The sequence below is a fragment of the Phoxinus phoxinus genome (assembly GCF_949152265.1).
Source record: "Phoxinus phoxinus genome assembly, chromosome: 23".
NCBI lineage: Eukaryota > Metazoa > Chordata > Actinopteri > Cypriniformes > Leuciscidae > Phoxinus > Phoxinus phoxinus.
In genome coordinates, this window is record NC_136898.1 from 3,266,435 (window position 1) to 3,282,318 (window position 15,884).

General features: G+C 37.1%; 1 protein-coding gene across 4 annotated transcripts in view; it reads left to right on the forward strand.

The window, feature by feature from the left end:
- Positions 1 to 15,884, forward strand: part of pi4kaa (phosphatidylinositol 4-kinase, catalytic, alpha a) — a 38,931-nt gene continuing 23,047 nt past the window's right edge. For 2 of the 4 annotated variants that reach the window (XM_079599119.1, XM_079599121.1), the window contains exons 1-21: positions 1 to 194; positions 1,535 to 1,651; positions 2,687 to 2,780; positions 2,862 to 2,950; positions 3,342 to 3,414; positions 4,246 to 4,508; positions 7,675 to 7,771; positions 7,886 to 8,037; positions 8,152 to 8,217; positions 8,306 to 8,402; positions 9,404 to 9,595; positions 9,702 to 9,802; positions 9,918 to 10,047; positions 10,699 to 10,828; positions 11,244 to 11,339; positions 12,079 to 12,262; positions 12,352 to 12,452; positions 13,440 to 13,608; positions 13,946 to 13,996; positions 14,520 to 14,628; positions 15,731 to 15,867. In XM_079599119.1, the coding sequence (XP_079455245.1) occupies positions 99 to 194; positions 1,535 to 1,651; positions 2,687 to 2,780; positions 2,862 to 2,950; positions 3,342 to 3,414; positions 4,246 to 4,508; positions 7,675 to 7,771; positions 7,886 to 8,037; positions 8,152 to 8,217; positions 8,306 to 8,402; positions 9,404 to 9,595; positions 9,702 to 9,802; positions 9,918 to 10,047; positions 10,699 to 10,828; positions 11,244 to 11,339; positions 12,079 to 12,262; positions 12,352 to 12,452; positions 13,440 to 13,608; positions 13,946 to 13,996; positions 14,520 to 14,628; positions 15,731 to 15,867 (2,544 nt within the window). In that variant the 5' untranslated portion in view covers positions 1 to 98. The remainder of the gene's footprint in view (positions 195 to 1,534; positions 1,652 to 2,686; positions 2,781 to 2,861; positions 2,951 to 3,341; positions 3,415 to 4,245; positions 4,509 to 7,674; positions 7,772 to 7,885; positions 8,038 to 8,151; positions 8,218 to 8,305; positions 8,403 to 9,403; positions 9,596 to 9,701; positions 9,803 to 9,917; positions 10,048 to 10,698; positions 10,829 to 11,243; positions 11,340 to 12,078; positions 12,263 to 12,351; positions 12,453 to 13,439; positions 13,609 to 13,945; positions 13,997 to 14,519; positions 14,629 to 15,730; positions 15,868 to 15,884) is intronic. The other 2 variants (XM_079599120.1, XM_079599122.1) reach the window with 1 other exon arrangement.

A 15,884-nucleotide genomic window follows, 5' to 3' on the forward strand; every position in this document is an offset into this window, starting at 1 on the left:
GGGCTTTCCGTAGTCGCAGCTCTCATCAGCTGTCACTGGACGAACATTTAATTTTAAGATGTAGATATTGGTTTGTTGTTTTAATATATAAATGAAAAATGTCGTCGAAAGGGACGTCGCGAGGTTTTTACTTTAATACTGTGCTGTCTCTCGCGCGCTCTCTGGCTGCTCATCGACCCGCTCCGATTGACAAGGTGAGAGTTTTACTTCCTATTAGCATCTGAAGCTAACAGCTAACAGGACCAAAACAAACCATAGTTTAATCGAGTACCTAATGTTTACTCTCATTTATTTAACCTTTTGTATCATGTATATCCAAATGTTGAAGACCATTCATTCAAATCGGCTGACGTTATCTTTATACAGCCATTGCTTTAACGTAACTAGTTTAACGTTCGCCCTCTTCAAATAAAGATACATTATTTACATTATGAATAATTCCCTATGTGTAATCATCTATATATTGAGTTTAAAGCAATTTCAATTAATTAAGCAATGTAATCATTGTTTATTTATTAAGTGCTTTACTGCTCCGTTACAATACAAGGCAACAATGACAGGATAAAACTATTAATCTTACAACAACAACAACAGTAATAATGGTAACGATAAACAATCCTCTAGTACTCAAATGGACAATAACAAGTTATATTTGTTTTTTAGGAGCAGAATCTATCAATTTATAACATCCACAAAACAATACGCATAACCTTTTATATTTCATATTTGTTCAGATGCATAACTGTTTATTGATTTACAGTATGAGTTTATATCACTGATGTGCTGGCTGATGTTTCATCTTAATTGCTCATTTTATAGTAGCTTTTTGCTCAGAGACTGAGATATACAATAAGCATACAATAATAACCCTGACACATGTTATTACTGCCTGACAGCCAGGACGTGAAAAACCAGATAGGCGTTGCAAGGGTGGATCTCTATAGAAAAGTCATTTGTGACTCTGAGAACAAAAACATTTTTCTGAGCCTTAGTAAATCTGTGTAAAGGTGCACTCCTTTAAAACCAAGTGTGTGTGATGCTGCTGTCCTAAAACTCATTTATGCATGTTATCTTCTTTATGTATGATGGTTTTCTGGCCACTTTTTGACCACATAACGTGATTTAATCAATAGTCTGTTTTAAAGGGAAGTATGTTATAAACTTCCTTACACATTGGTGAACTTCTCTACATGCTGTAATACTGCATCATGAAGTTTTCATGATTTGTGTGCACATATTTAAATTTTTAGTTTGATTTTGTTAAAGTTTTTTTTTTTTTCATTTATTTGAAGTTTTGTGTTGAGATATAAAAAAAACATGTTGTTTCATTCTTTATTTAAATGAACAAAAAGTTTTAGTTTTAGTGAACTATAATAACTCTGTTGGTGTCATGTTTTACTCTGTAGTTAGTTTGACACATGAAAGATGATGGTTATTATTTATACAAATTAAAGACAAATGGCACACTGGCTCTCGCAGCTTCTACATGGTGAAGATTGTAGAGTTTTTTTATAAATGCATTTGCATAATACAGGTCCTGAAGCTGCAATGCATGTGTCCCGTGGACATCCGTGGTGTTTTCCAGCTGGATGAGCGGAGGAGAGATGCTGTGATCGCTCTCGGCATCTTCCTGGTGGAGTCTGGGCTGCAGGTACTGGTTTTAACACCGTCACATATCAGCTTTCTTCATTCAAATAAGGGAGAGCGGGACACATTAAGCCTCCTAACCCTATACACCTTTCGCAATCCCGGGTCAGCTTTGACAGAGTGAAACGTGAGCTTATAAAACAATCATATTAAATCTGATCAGGAGCATCTTATTAATAAGTGAATGTGCAAAAAAAAGTTTCCGTGTTTTACTTTGTTATTACTACAGTTACCCCCGTTTTTATTAAATACTTTGAAAATGTTCATTACATTACAGAATTAGAGCAAATCCACTGTGCTGCAAGAAAATGTTCATGAGAAATTGTATTTGAATATATCATTAGGCCTATATGAAATTTGTTAGCACATAAACTTAATTTTACAGTATTCATTGAATTGGAAAATGTCTAAATTTATGAAACCTACGTATAATTTTTCCAACAAAACAACACAAAAACAACAAAAATATTACTCTGGAATTTTTTTTCAAACAAAATATATTCATCTTACTTGCATACATTTGATAAAGATGATCAACAGTAGGTGGCAGCAGAACTCTCTTTGCTTTTTGTGCATTGGTCGTTCATTAGATATATGGTAGTTTCTTTTTTATGTCAGTTACATCTTTTATATGTTTACTGTTTATAGTTGCATATGCATATTACCAATACAATTCAGCCCTTAAAGTGTGTGACATTTGGGAAAGAGGATAATTTCAGAAGTAATTTTTGCATATCTAATTAATAAATGTAAAAAAAACAAAAACAATTTCATATGTAAAGCCACAGTTAGCTTCCCAGGTCATAACTGAACCAAAATAAATTTAGTTTAAATGGTTATATCTCTTAAAATATATATATATATATTTAAAAATCGGGAAAAAAAAGATGTGTATTTTGATAGTTGATGGGATCTTATGTTCATCAAAGCGAACTCATTTGCATTTAGTCGTGTTCATTTGTCGTGTTCTTTAACATTTGTCGTGTTGTTTAGCAACGCTGGTCTGTGTGCTGAATCATATGTTCATTTACTCCTTCAGCACAGGGACGCTATTGTCCCGTACTTGTTGGTTTTGCTAAAGGGATTGCCCAGGGTGCAATGGATCGAGGAGAGCTCAGAGAGGAAAGGACGAGGTAAAATCTTCTTTATCACATTACCTTATTTCATTCTCAAATGTTCCTTCTCTTACGTGTCTCTCGTCCTGGTGTTTTCAGACACACTCCCCATTGCGGAGAATTTCTCCTTCAGTTTGGTGACGATGCTCTCAGATGTTGCCCAGATGGACGAGTCCATGCGAATCCAGGTGCGTTCGTGATGATTTAACTTGCTGTCATTTACAATGATTATCTTATTAATTTTCAACCAGAATCGTTGTCATAAATATGAAGTTCCTTGTTTCCTTTAGCGTTTCTTTGATTAGAAGCTTTAGATTAATTTGCTATCCTATTGTATTTAAAAAGAGGCTTAATTTCTCACCACATAACAAATTATCATATTGAGAGATGTCAGTTATAATTTGATATTACAAATACAAGTTTAATAGGTTGTATTACATCACTAACTGAATAATTAACACCTGTGAATACAACAGTACAACGCCTCTCGTTATCATTCATGTCAAATGAATTATGCTGTGCATCTGCCCTGATTGAGGTCTAAAGAGAAAACTAATAGATTTAAGGAATCTCTTTCAGATTTTGGAGGCTGTGATGAACCTCATGCAGGTGCTACAGGAAATGTGTCAGAACATCGAAGGCCAAGATAAAGGTCAGTGTTTTCTTCCTATCCTGAATGCCATTCCTTATATGAAGGTGTTCATGTGAAATTGAAGTCAAAGCAATCACCTGGAAATAATGAAGAGTGTGATTTTATTTTATCCATTTGGATTTGATTGGATCAAGAAACATGGACTGTCAAATCATTGGTTAATATTACACTAAAGTTTTCTGTGTAAGAAGTTTTTGAAAGATTCTTCTGCTCACCAAGGTGGCATTTGATTAAAAATACAGTAACAACAATAATATTGTGAAATATTATTACAATTAAAAAGTTTTTATATATTTTAAACTGTAATTTATTCCTGTGATCAAAGCTGAATTTTCAGCATCATTAATCCAGTCTTCAGTGTCACATGATCCTTCTAATATGATGATTTGCTGCTCAAGAAACATTTATGATTATTATTGAAAATTATTGTTGAAAACATTTATATTTTTTGGGAAACCGTGATGCATTTCATTTCAGGATTTTTAATGACAAAAAAAAAAAAAAAAAAAAAAAAACAGCATTACATTACATCACTTTTGACCAATTTAATGCATTCTTGCTGAATAAAATTATTAATTTATATATGTATGTATATATATATATATATATATATATATATATATATATATATATATATATAATTATTGTTTTTTCTTTAGAATAATCACAATAGACTTTTAAATAAATGACCAGATACATTTATTTAAAAATCAAGAAATGATTTCAAATGAAATAAAAAACCTTTTAAATAATTAATAGGGTCAATTTTGATTTCATGTTGACTTTGAATGGTGAAGTAATAATACCCTCTCTTCTGATTTTCCTACCCAGAATACCTGTGTAAATACACTGTGCCCTGTCTGCTGGGAGTGGTGCGAGCGTTTGGCCGCTACAGCAACACAGAGGAGCCACTGCTGTCTAAACTCTTCCCACGGGTCAGCCCTCAGACCTTGGGCACAGGAGAGGGGACGGAGGTGACCCGACGACGATCCTTTAACGATTTCCGCTCCATCCTACCCACCTCGTTCCTCGCCGTCTACCAGAGCGACTCTTTACGCCGTAAAACCAGCAGTGTTTCCAGCATCTCACAACAGGTACCGAATGCATCTTCTCCCTGCACCATAGGGGCTTTCGCACCGGGTAGTTCTGAGAACTAGTCAAGTCACCTTCATTTATATAGCGCTTTTAACAATATAGATTGTTTCAAAGCAGCTTTACAGTGATAATGGGATATTAAAGATACAGAGATTGTTTTGGCTTTATAGCAGCTCTAAAATAAATGTATTGTCCAGCTAAAGTTAGTTTTGATTGATTCGCTTCCGTCGCAACCATCATTAGTTGTTAACTTAGGAGCCGCTAACATGACAGCGTTCTAACAGAAAACCCTAATGCGATCCGGCCGCTCATTTGCACAAAACAGTGAAACGTTCCAAGGTACAAGCCTTGAAAAATGTATAATACAGATTTTTTTATCGCTTCCACGTAGCCACGTGAACCAGAATGATCCCGACAGCGTTTTATCTGTACAGAGGTAAAGGGAAGGGAGGGAGGCCTTCACAGGGGAGAGGCTAGTTGACACTTCAGGACTGCGGTGTCGTCGTGTCCAGGCGCAGGTCCTTCATCAGATCCGGATACGGCCTGGATCTGGAGGACTGCGGTCGGGCGAACTAGCCAACGAGAACTAATGGTTTCCTTAAGAACGTTTTCCTGGTTGCATTGGCACCGCCAGTAGGAATATGAAGTGACGGAAGCCACGCTTGTTGTTGTGACTTTATTTTGACGGCGCTGAGAACGCCAGAGCCTTAGCAAACTAACAGTGCTCGCATTCTCCGTGTTCATTAGTTTAAGATCTGTCTACCAGTCCTTTCTAATACGTTATTAGATAGAACTGTTATACATAGAAAGTAGACAGCATATGAAAAGGTATTAGCGTTTGCTGTGTGTTTGCTGTCTAGTGTCACTAGCTGAGCAGAAATACATAATCTTGTTTCTCTTGGTCCCCTCAAAGTTGCATTGGTTGATTTTCTCCTTAGCGTAAAGGTTAAGTGTCCCATCTATCACTGTTTTCCATGTTCGTAGAGTTATTTTGTGGTGTAAATATATAGGCTATAATCTGTGTGTGTCACGGGTAGTTCCTATAGTGCTGGTTTAGACCCGACTCTGAAGTAGGAGCTAATGGCGCTTTTCCACTGCATGGTACGGCTCGGTACGGTCCGTCTCGGCGCGGAGCGGTTCGGCTCGCTTCGCTTTTCCACTGCGTGGTACGACTCGACTCGGTACGGCACGGTTCGGTTTGCTTTAGATCGGTTGCTTTTCCACTGCAGTTAGTACCGCTTCAAAGTGGGTGGGACTGATCATTAATAGTTGTCGCCTCTAATTTGTCCCTACACAGTTTGTAGGTCCGGCGGCAATCAACGAGAGGAACGTCGACACCTCGTCCACTGACCACGATTCAGCCATTTCTTTTTTGATTTCTTTTTTTACTTATTTTGTCAAGTAAATACTCTAAAAACAGGTGCTACTGCGTTGGCTGTTGTCTGGCTATTTAAATCTAGCGGGTTTAGTGTCTCGTATCGCAAATACAATGACGCTGAAGTGACTGACCAATCAGTGATCTGCAGTGTTTTCACGTCACGTTTAGTATCGTACTATGCAGTGGAAATGTGCCATAAGTGAGCCGTACCGAACCGAGCCGTACCGTACCATGCAGTGGAAAAGCGCCAAAGCGTGCCGTGCCGTACCGAACCGTACCGTACCATGCAGTGGAAAAGCGCCATAAATTAGTTTCTCCAAAAGGAGTTCCTAGAACTAAAATAGTTCCTAGAACTAAAATAGTTCCTAGTTCCTGCGGTGTGAACACGCCAAAAAACGGGTACTTCCGCCCAATAGTTCGAGTATCTATGAAAAGGTTCCTCCGGTGCGAATGCCCCTCATGAGAGGGTGTGTGGATCTTTAAAACGAGACTGGAGCAATCACGACATAAGCTATATAATGCCAACCAGTGTGATCAAATACTCTAGAGTAGCACATACACACTTTGGGAAAAAAATACTAGAATATTATTCATTTTTTTAAAGACAAGGCTTTAGCCTAGTCCCAGACTAAAATGCATGTTTTAGCTGTTTTAACTTAAAGAAACTTGCCCTGACATATCTAAAAATATGTCTCAAGATGCACACAAGTAATGTTTTTTTTCATAGGAAGGTTTACAAAAGCTACTTAGATGTCCTAACTGAACTGTAGTAAAGTAAGTAAAGTAAAATTTATTTGTATAGCACATTTCACAGATAAAAATCACAAAGTGCTTCACAACAAAAGGAAGAGTTCACAATTCTTACAAATACATTACAGCACATAATCAAAATAGACAGACGTACACATTAGACCAGCCTAACCACCCTACAGTCTAGTTAAAAGCCTCTTTAAAAAGAAGAGTTTTCAACTGGGTTTTAAAATTTTCCACACAATCCAAGCAGCGTATGGAAGGAGGCAAAGCGTTCCACAACCTAGGTGCCACAACTTGAAATGAACGGTCCCCTCTAGTTTTAAAATGTGTAAGGGGGGCAACTAAAAATCTCTGGCCTGTTGATCTCAGACTACGTGAGGACGTACGCAGCTGTATCAGGTCAGAGATGTATGGTGGTGCCTGTCCTTGTAGGGCTCTAAAAGTTAGAACCAAAATTTTGAAGTGCATTCTAAATTTCACTGGTAGCCAATGAAGTGAAGCTAAAACAGGAGTAATATGTGCCCTTTTACTCGTGTGGGTTAAAAGCCTAGCAGCAGAACTCTGGACAGTCTGGAGACGACAAAGATCCTTTCTAATTCAGGCAAATAAAAAGACTGTTACAATAGTCTATACGAGACGAGATAAAAGCATGAATGATCATCTCCAACTCGGCTTTTGACACCAAGGCTCTTATCTTAGAAATGTTCCTTAATTGAAAGAAACAGCTTTTAATAAGTTGTTTTGAGTGTTTCTCCAGAGACACCTAACAAAACAACACCTAAGCTCCTGAGACTTGGCTGAACAGACGAACCTAAGGCACCGATATGCTGTTTTATCTGAGGGATGCTCTGCTCAGGGGCAATTATTAAAGTTTCAGTCTTGGCTGAGTTCAGCATTAAAAAGTTATCATTCAGTTAACTGTGACCTAATCCTGGCCTAATCTAAGCCTTGTCTGGGAAACCAGGCCTATGATTTAGTCAATAGGTGTAGCATTAGTTGAAATTGTGATTTTGTGTCTGTAATGTGTTTTATAGGCCAGTCCAGAGCGTGTCGGACTTCCTCCAGGTTCCCCTTCTGACCCTTCTGCTCCTTATTTTGAAGGTAACTTTAAAAAGAACAGCGTTTTTACAGGTTTGCCTACTTAGTATTTATTAATACAATTGACATGTTTGGACAAGGTTTTGATGTCCACGAATGCTGTCTTGGTTTGATGTGTCCTGACGTGGTCTTGTTTTTGTGCTCCAGCTGGCTCATACTTGCCCGACGGCAGCGCTGTGGACCCAGACTACTATTTCTCCACCATAAGCTCGAGTTTCTCCGTCTCGCCACTCTTCACGGGCAGCAACAGTAAAGAGTTTGATGTACCACTGGATTTACTGAGGCAGCTTCTGGAAATGGTCAATGTTCTGCTGTGCCTTCAGCTTAAGTTTATTATGTTGTACTCGTAAGCCACTGGTGTTTTTATGTTTACTCTGTTGATATTTTTGTTGTTGCTTTATCTGCTTGGATAGGTTGAGCACTTTGTGTCAGAATCTTTTATGAAGACACTGGATCAGAATATGGTTGCAGTTCTAGAGGTACATGCTTTGATTCAGATCCAACTGCTTTATGTTTGTTCTGTTCAAAAGACACTGTGTTGATTTGTGGACCTTTGCTTTGTTACAGGTCAATGCGGCAGCTAATCTGAACTACAAGACGTTCAGTGATCCGCTGTATGTGGCCATTTTTAAAATGCTGAGGGACACTTTGTACTACATGAAAGGTAAATGAGAATCAGTCAAGTCACCTTTATTTCTATAGCACTTTATACAATACGGACTGTTTCAAAGCAGCTTCACAGTGATAAACAGGACAATAATGATTCAATGATGCAAACAGAATTCAATTCTACTGTATAGACCTTTTGTAGCTCCGCCCCTTTTCAGCGCTGCGCTCGTTGTCTTTTGTCTTTCGGTTGGTATTTTCACAGCGATCTTGCGTATTTATGAATGAACGGCTCATTTTAAAATCTTCCCGGTCTACTGACATTTGTTAAGATATCTGCTTTAAACATTACAATCCTCATGATAACTTTACATTAAGTAAATCCACTTCATAAGCTAATTACTCCTGGACAGCAATGCCACAGAGATACACAGAGCGACCGCAAAAACGATAGTTCAAAGACAATACTCTAAAGATGGCTGTGCCATTGTTTGCCTGGCTCATAAGGTCTATAGCAACTCTAAAAAGACAATAGTGTCATTATTAAACTGAAATAGTATGTTAATTATTATTAATGATAATAATTATTATTGTTCTATTATTATTATTATTATTCTTTTAAAATATTTATTATAACAAAATAACTACAATTTATTACCAATACAATCAAATAATATTTTGTCATGTTCTTCTTATACTTAATATTAATCTATATTTATAAATCACAAACAAATAAAATTTTCAATGTATTAACCTTTTAAAATATATAATATTTTTGTGTTATTATTATTAATAATCTATTATATTTAATATTATAAATATCAAACAAATAAAATAAATCAATTATTTAAATGAATAGTAGAAAAGGGTTATAAATGTTTAGATAAATGGCATAGAAGAAAAATAAATGCTTGTAAAAAAAAAAAAATATATATTTTTTGTTTTAGTTTTTGGGGAATTTCACACAAATATTTAGCATCTCTAAGACTTGCAGCTTTCAATAACTCCAGTAACTCTTATTACGGTTTGTGTTAATGTGATTTGTGTTTGTGTGCTCAGACCTGCAGGTGTCGTACGTGAAGGAGGTTCATGACTTTGTTCTGGAGCAGTTCAGCAGCAGTCAGTCGGAGCTGCAGAGGATCCTGCATGACGTGGAGTATCTGCACAGCGAGCTGAACCCGCTCAAACTGCGCTGCCAGGCCAACGCCGCCTGCGTGGACCTCATGGTTTGGGCCGTCACGGAGGAACAGGGTGAGAGACTGAGGGAGTATTCTGGGATCATTTTCTGCATGTATCTCATGATACACTCTAACTGTTCATTTATCGGCTTATTCATTTATCGGCTTGTTTCTGCCAGGTGCGGAGAACCTTTGCACCAAACTGTCTGAGAAGCTGCAGTCTAAGACGTCTAGTAAAGTCATCATCGCTCACATGCCTCTGCTCATCTGCTGCTTACAGGTGCATCCTGAGTTTTGCTCCTCTCACAGTGCGCTAAGGAAATTATTATTTTGAACATTTTGGGGTGAAATAGGATATTTCATGTATTATTGTGCTACCTGTGTTCTCGAAACAGGGTCTCGGACGGTTGTGTGAGCGTTTCCCTGTGGTGGCTCACTCAGTCACCATGTCTCTAAGAGATTTCTTGGTTGTACCTTCACCTGTGCTGGTGAAGCTCTACAAATATCACAGTCAGTACCCCACAGGTGAGATCTTCCCCTTGATTTCGTTCTCATTAACATGTTTATTGTGTCTAGATTTTTTATATAAATTAAAGAGACCATATTACAAAGTCTTGATTTTGGACTCAACTGGAACAGGTTTTCATACTTAAATGTTAAACAAACACATTCTTTTCCTCATATCCTCCATTGTTGCGGCTCCTCTCTTCCCAGTTTGTCAGTAACGCTCTGTTCAGTTCCTGTCTCTATGAAGCCCCTCCTACTGAAAAGTACACTGTGCTCTGATTGGTCGGCAGGATCAGTGTGTTGTGTCAAGCGATTCGAGCGTGTTTGGGAAATGTCCGGCCCCTTACCAAAACCGCCAGTTTAACACACTACTAACTAACTCAACCAGGCCCCGCCCCTTTATTCTGCGTATTAATTATTTAAATGTGGAATATTGTGACGTGTTTGTTCCCGGAAGAAACGATCAGGAGTTCAGAAACACTGACACTGATATAGAGAAGAACTCCCACTGGAGGGACTTTGTGCTTTCTGACTTTTTTCATGCTCAAACACCAACATTACACACTAAAGAAAGATGAATGTGTAAAAAAAAAGCATAATAGGTGCTCTTTAAAAAATATAAACAGTTGGCTCAGTGCAAGTAGTCTAACTCCCTTTCCCACTAAACAGTAACAGGTGAGATCAAGATCCATGTGACCAATGAGCATTCCCAGTCCACCTTCAGTTCTCACGCCAGTAGGAAGACTCAGCCGTCCATGTACGAGCAGCTCCGAGACATCTCCATCGACAATATTTGCAGGTAAACCTCCTCTATACTTTTGAAAATATTTTCAGATGAAAGTTATGCGTTCCAAATCATAGTATGCCAAAGATGTCCGGAAAGCAAAGTTATTGTGATTTTCAAAGTGAGCATCTGTGCATGTTTTTTTGTGTGTTTTTTTGCTAATATTGCCAACAATTCCTTTTGGATTGCATTGTGCAATTTAGCATTTGCAATTTTATGACTTTAATTGTGACATACAATTTTATGATTATGACATGCTACTGTTTAAAAATGTGGGGTCAGTAATTATTATTTTAAAGAAATTAATGCTTTTATACATCAACGATTAAACTGTTTAAAAGTGTAATTTAAGACATATCTGATGTTACACAAGATTTCTATTTCAATTCAACCTCTGAACACTAATAAGTAACTATTTTTGTTAATCCAGGTGTTTAAAAGCAGGGTTGTCCATGGACTCGGTCATCGTTGAGGCTTTCCTTGCCAGTCTTTCCAATCGTCTGTACATCTCGCAGGAAAATGACAAGTATGTTCTGACAGTGAATCAAATCTCATTCATCTTAATCCAACTTTCTTTCTTATTGTTCATTAAATAGTTAGTCTTTTAAATCATTGTTTTCAGAAGCTCTCATCTAAAAGTAGCCTAAAGTATCTAAAGTAGTCTTTAAAGTCGGCATGAAACAGAAGTAGACAGTCAATAGTCTCTTCTTCCCTAGTATTGTGACGTAGAGGTGAAACTCAAAAAATTTGAATATGGTGCAAAAGTTCATTTATTTCAGTAATTCAACTTAAAAGGTGAAACTAATATATTATATAGACTCATTACATGCGAAGTGAGATATTTCAAGCCTTTATTTGTTATCATTTTGATGATTATGGCTTACAGCTTATGAAAACTTTTCACAATACTCTAATTTTGAATTTGGGGTTTTCATAAGTGTGTTGCCAGCTGTAATGAGTCTATATAATATATTAGTTTCACCTTTTAAGTTGAAATAAATTAACTTTTGCACGATATTCTAATTTTTCAAGAAGTGAAATGGCTTCCTGAAAGGAGAAAAAATGTTGGGTTGCCCCGCCCTCATCATCAGAGAAGAGAAGAGTTACTGCAAGAGGGAGGGGGAAGTTATTCTGATCTAAGATTATGAGGCACATGAATTAAAAAATATATATTGATGTGCACGGATAAATCATTTAAAATATATACTGCATATTCCATAATGTATAAAAGTGAGAAAAACATTGTGTGTCTCTCTCTCCCGCAGGGAAGCCCACCTCATCCCAGATCACACCATCCGAGCATTAGGGCACATCGCCGTGGCTCTGAGAGACACTCCCCGTGTGATGGAGCCCATCCTCCAGATCCTCCAGCAGAAGTTCTGCCAGCCGCCGTCCCAGCTGGACGTGCTCATCATAGATCAGCTGGGCTGTATGGTCATCACCGGAAACGTACGCCGCAGTTCTGTCTTCTGTCATAGGGAGTGTTTCGGTCAGTCTACTAGTGCTAACGTCTCCTTATATCTGTTTGTCTCCGGCAGCAATACATTTATCAGGAAGTTTGGAACTTGTTCCAGCAGATAAGTGTGAAGGCCAGCTCGATGGTTTACTCCACCAAAGACTATAAGGATCATGGATACAGGTGATTATTCCCTTGGGATTTCTTCGGTTTTTTGGCGTTACCAAGGGCGTGTGGATGGAGAAAAATCATATCAATAGATAATATCAAGTTGTGCCCTAAATTGTCCTGAATATTCTGTATTCTCCATAGTTTTTTTTCACGTTTTCTTTAATACAAAGTAAAAAACTTGTCCCAAGTGATGAAGTAATAACTAACACTGTGTCAGCAACAAACAATATAAATAAATAATAATAATAACAAATTCTGGCTCAATTAAAAAAAAAAAAAATATATATATATATATATATATATATATATATACATATACTGTATACGTGTGTGTGAGCATCATTACTCCAGTCTTCAGTGTCACATGATCCTTCAGAAATCATTATAATATGATGATTTAGTGCTTAAGCTTCATGCATTTGTTGAAACCATGGTACACTGCAATTCATAATTATCAGATTAAAAAAAATATTTTTTAAATAGGACGCATTAAATTAATCATAAGAATATCCTGAAAACATGGTTTCTACAAAAATATGAGGCAGCACAACTTTTTCCAACATTGAGCAGCAAATCCTCATATTATAATGATTTCTGAAGGATCATGTGACACTGAAGACTGGAGTAATGATGCTGTAAACTCAGCTTTACAGGAATAAATATTATATTAAATATTAATATATTTAAGATAAATTAATTTAGAAAACAGTTATTTAAAATTTTAATAACATCACAATATTGCTTTTTTAACTGTATTTTTAAATATAAGAGAAAAAAAATCTTAATCAAATGATGATTTCAAACTTGTGATAAATTAAGATAAAGACATGAATATATATATATATATATATATATATATATATATAGACATGCACATGAAAAGTACTGACAATAATAGTAAGGATGACACTAGCGCATCACAGCACATAAATGCTTTTCATATTTACCAAGTGCATCTTTAACATGTCAGTTATCTCAGTATTGTCGTGTTTGGTGCAGGCACTGTTCTCTGGCCGTGATCAACGCTCTGGCCAACATCGCAGCGAACCTGCAGACAGAACAGATGGTGGATGAGCTGCTGGTGAATCTGCTGGAGTTGTTTGTGCAGCTGGGACTGGAGGGGAAACGAGCCAGTGAGAGAGCCAGCGAGAAGGGCCCGGCCCTCAAGGTATCGGGTCTTCAGATTAAAGTCCTTTATTGTTATTTCTCTACTTCATTGTAGGACAAGCATGTGTAGCATGTCTTGCATTCTTTATATTGGACTGCTGTTGTCAATGAAGACTTTCTGAATGTTACATGATAATAAAAGAGGGAATGTAGAAATGCAGTGTGGTCTGCTACAGTAAGGATTGTTTTAATTCAGATCATTAGTGTTAATGCTGTAATAGGATTAGTCCCTAGTATTCACAGGTGACTGATGAAAAGTCATGAAATATTTATGGATTATTTGAGTAAAGTAGTGTTTCTGCTTATATATAATATATCTTATGTTAATTTTTCCTCAGGCATCCAGCAGCGCTGGGAATTTAGGAGTTCTCATTCCTGTCATTGCTGTGGTAAGAGAATGGGATTTCTGCTAATGTGACACAATTGTGTACAGTCTACAAAGCGTGTAATAGCAGCAGATTGCAGTACGCTACATATATTTTGACATTTTAGTCGCTCACTATTGGTCACTATTGGTCTTGATGTCACAGATCAGTTTTTTTAATGTCCAGTTGATGATTTAGAATTGAATATTTGGTTGTTATTTACATTAGATTTAAGTCAATCACATTTATTAAAAAAGAATAAAAGATGCATTTATACTTAAGTCACTGTTTTTACCCAACAGTTGTTCTGTTGAACCATAAAGTTATATAAATCAAACTTGAATATTATGATAAAAATTGCGATTTCTAAATTTTTTTAAAGTGCTTACTTGGGGTAAATCAGACTGTATTTGTTGCAAAATTTGATAAAATGAACACACTGTATTTTACTTTGGTTCCCCACAGTCTGCACATTTAATTATTTTGGTTAAATCCTGATTGTGTCACTTTGTTCATAATTTAATCCGTCTGTTTTTTTATCTTATAGCTGACCAAACGTTTGCCGGCCATAAAAGAGGCCAAACCTAGACTTCAAAAGCTGTTCAGAGATTTCTGGCTATATTCGGTTGTGATGGGCTTCGCTGTTGAGGGCTCAGGTCAGATCACTTATATCACTTATATAAGCCAACATATATTTGTAGCTGTTTATTTTCTCTGTTTATATGTTGAAGATTAAACAATATACTATTACTTGTGATAAAATTATTACCAAGTAAAAATAACCGAAGGCCCCGATATACTCACGGCGAAGATCTTTTTTGTTCTTCCTTTAGGGATAAAAAGACGTTAGAAAAACCTTTGGAGCGATTATACTGTTAGCAAACATCCTGACTCCGCCCACACTGCTGCGAGCGGTGTTTAGATGAATATGTAAATATTTGTTGCAAAATAAACACAACAAAAATTGAGACAGCACTTGAGAAAGCTTCTGATCATAGCGATGTGGATATATTTCCACCAGCTCTGCAATTCGGACCTCCTTAAACAATAGATTGCTTCAAAGCAAGCAGCTTTACAGTATTAAACATAAAAAACAGTGTCAGTGTCACTTTCAATTAGAATTTCACCTTAAATATTTTACTATTAAGCAGCTCTCCAGTGTGTTCAAGTTTTTAATGTGCGTACACGCCATGTCTTAATTACCGTAATTGTGAGATTTCAACTTGTACAAAGCGTTCAAGTCCTCGTAGAGCTTGTTAATGCAACTTGTAGGCTGGGAATTTTCTGAGAGCTCCTACTTGTACCATAATTGCACGCATAATTCCCAGTCCAACGGCTCATCTCTAAATTTCGGTATTTACAACATGGCGTGAACGCAGCATTACTCGTTTCTCACCTTGACGGACTGAACAGAAGTGAACCAGAGAAAATTCCATGTCAAATAAGGCGGAGCCTCAGAGCCACACCCACCTATTACATCATTCATTTAAAGGTGTTTACCAGCCTAAAGTTTGCTTTGGTGAGCTACTTCGAACTCCAGAAATGAACTTCGTTTTAGCCAGATTTAGTTCGAAATGACGTCACACCAGTTCATCCTTTGATTTCACCTGAAGTATATCTGGGCCTTGAAGGAAGCCTTGTAATAATACTGCTACTTAATGCAGTGTTTATAATACTCCAATATTAATGAATTGAGTCCAATTTTTTTGGTCCGAATATTGATGATGTCTTCAGCTGATTTTGAGAAATCTTCTTCAGGTTTGTGGCCGGAGGAGTGGTATGAGGGAGTGTGTGAGATCGCAACCAAATCCCCCCTGCTGACGTTCCCCAGCGGAGAACCGCTGCGCTCAGAACTGCAGTATAACTCCGCCCTGAAGAACGATACTGTCACTCCGGTACTGCTTTATTTCTT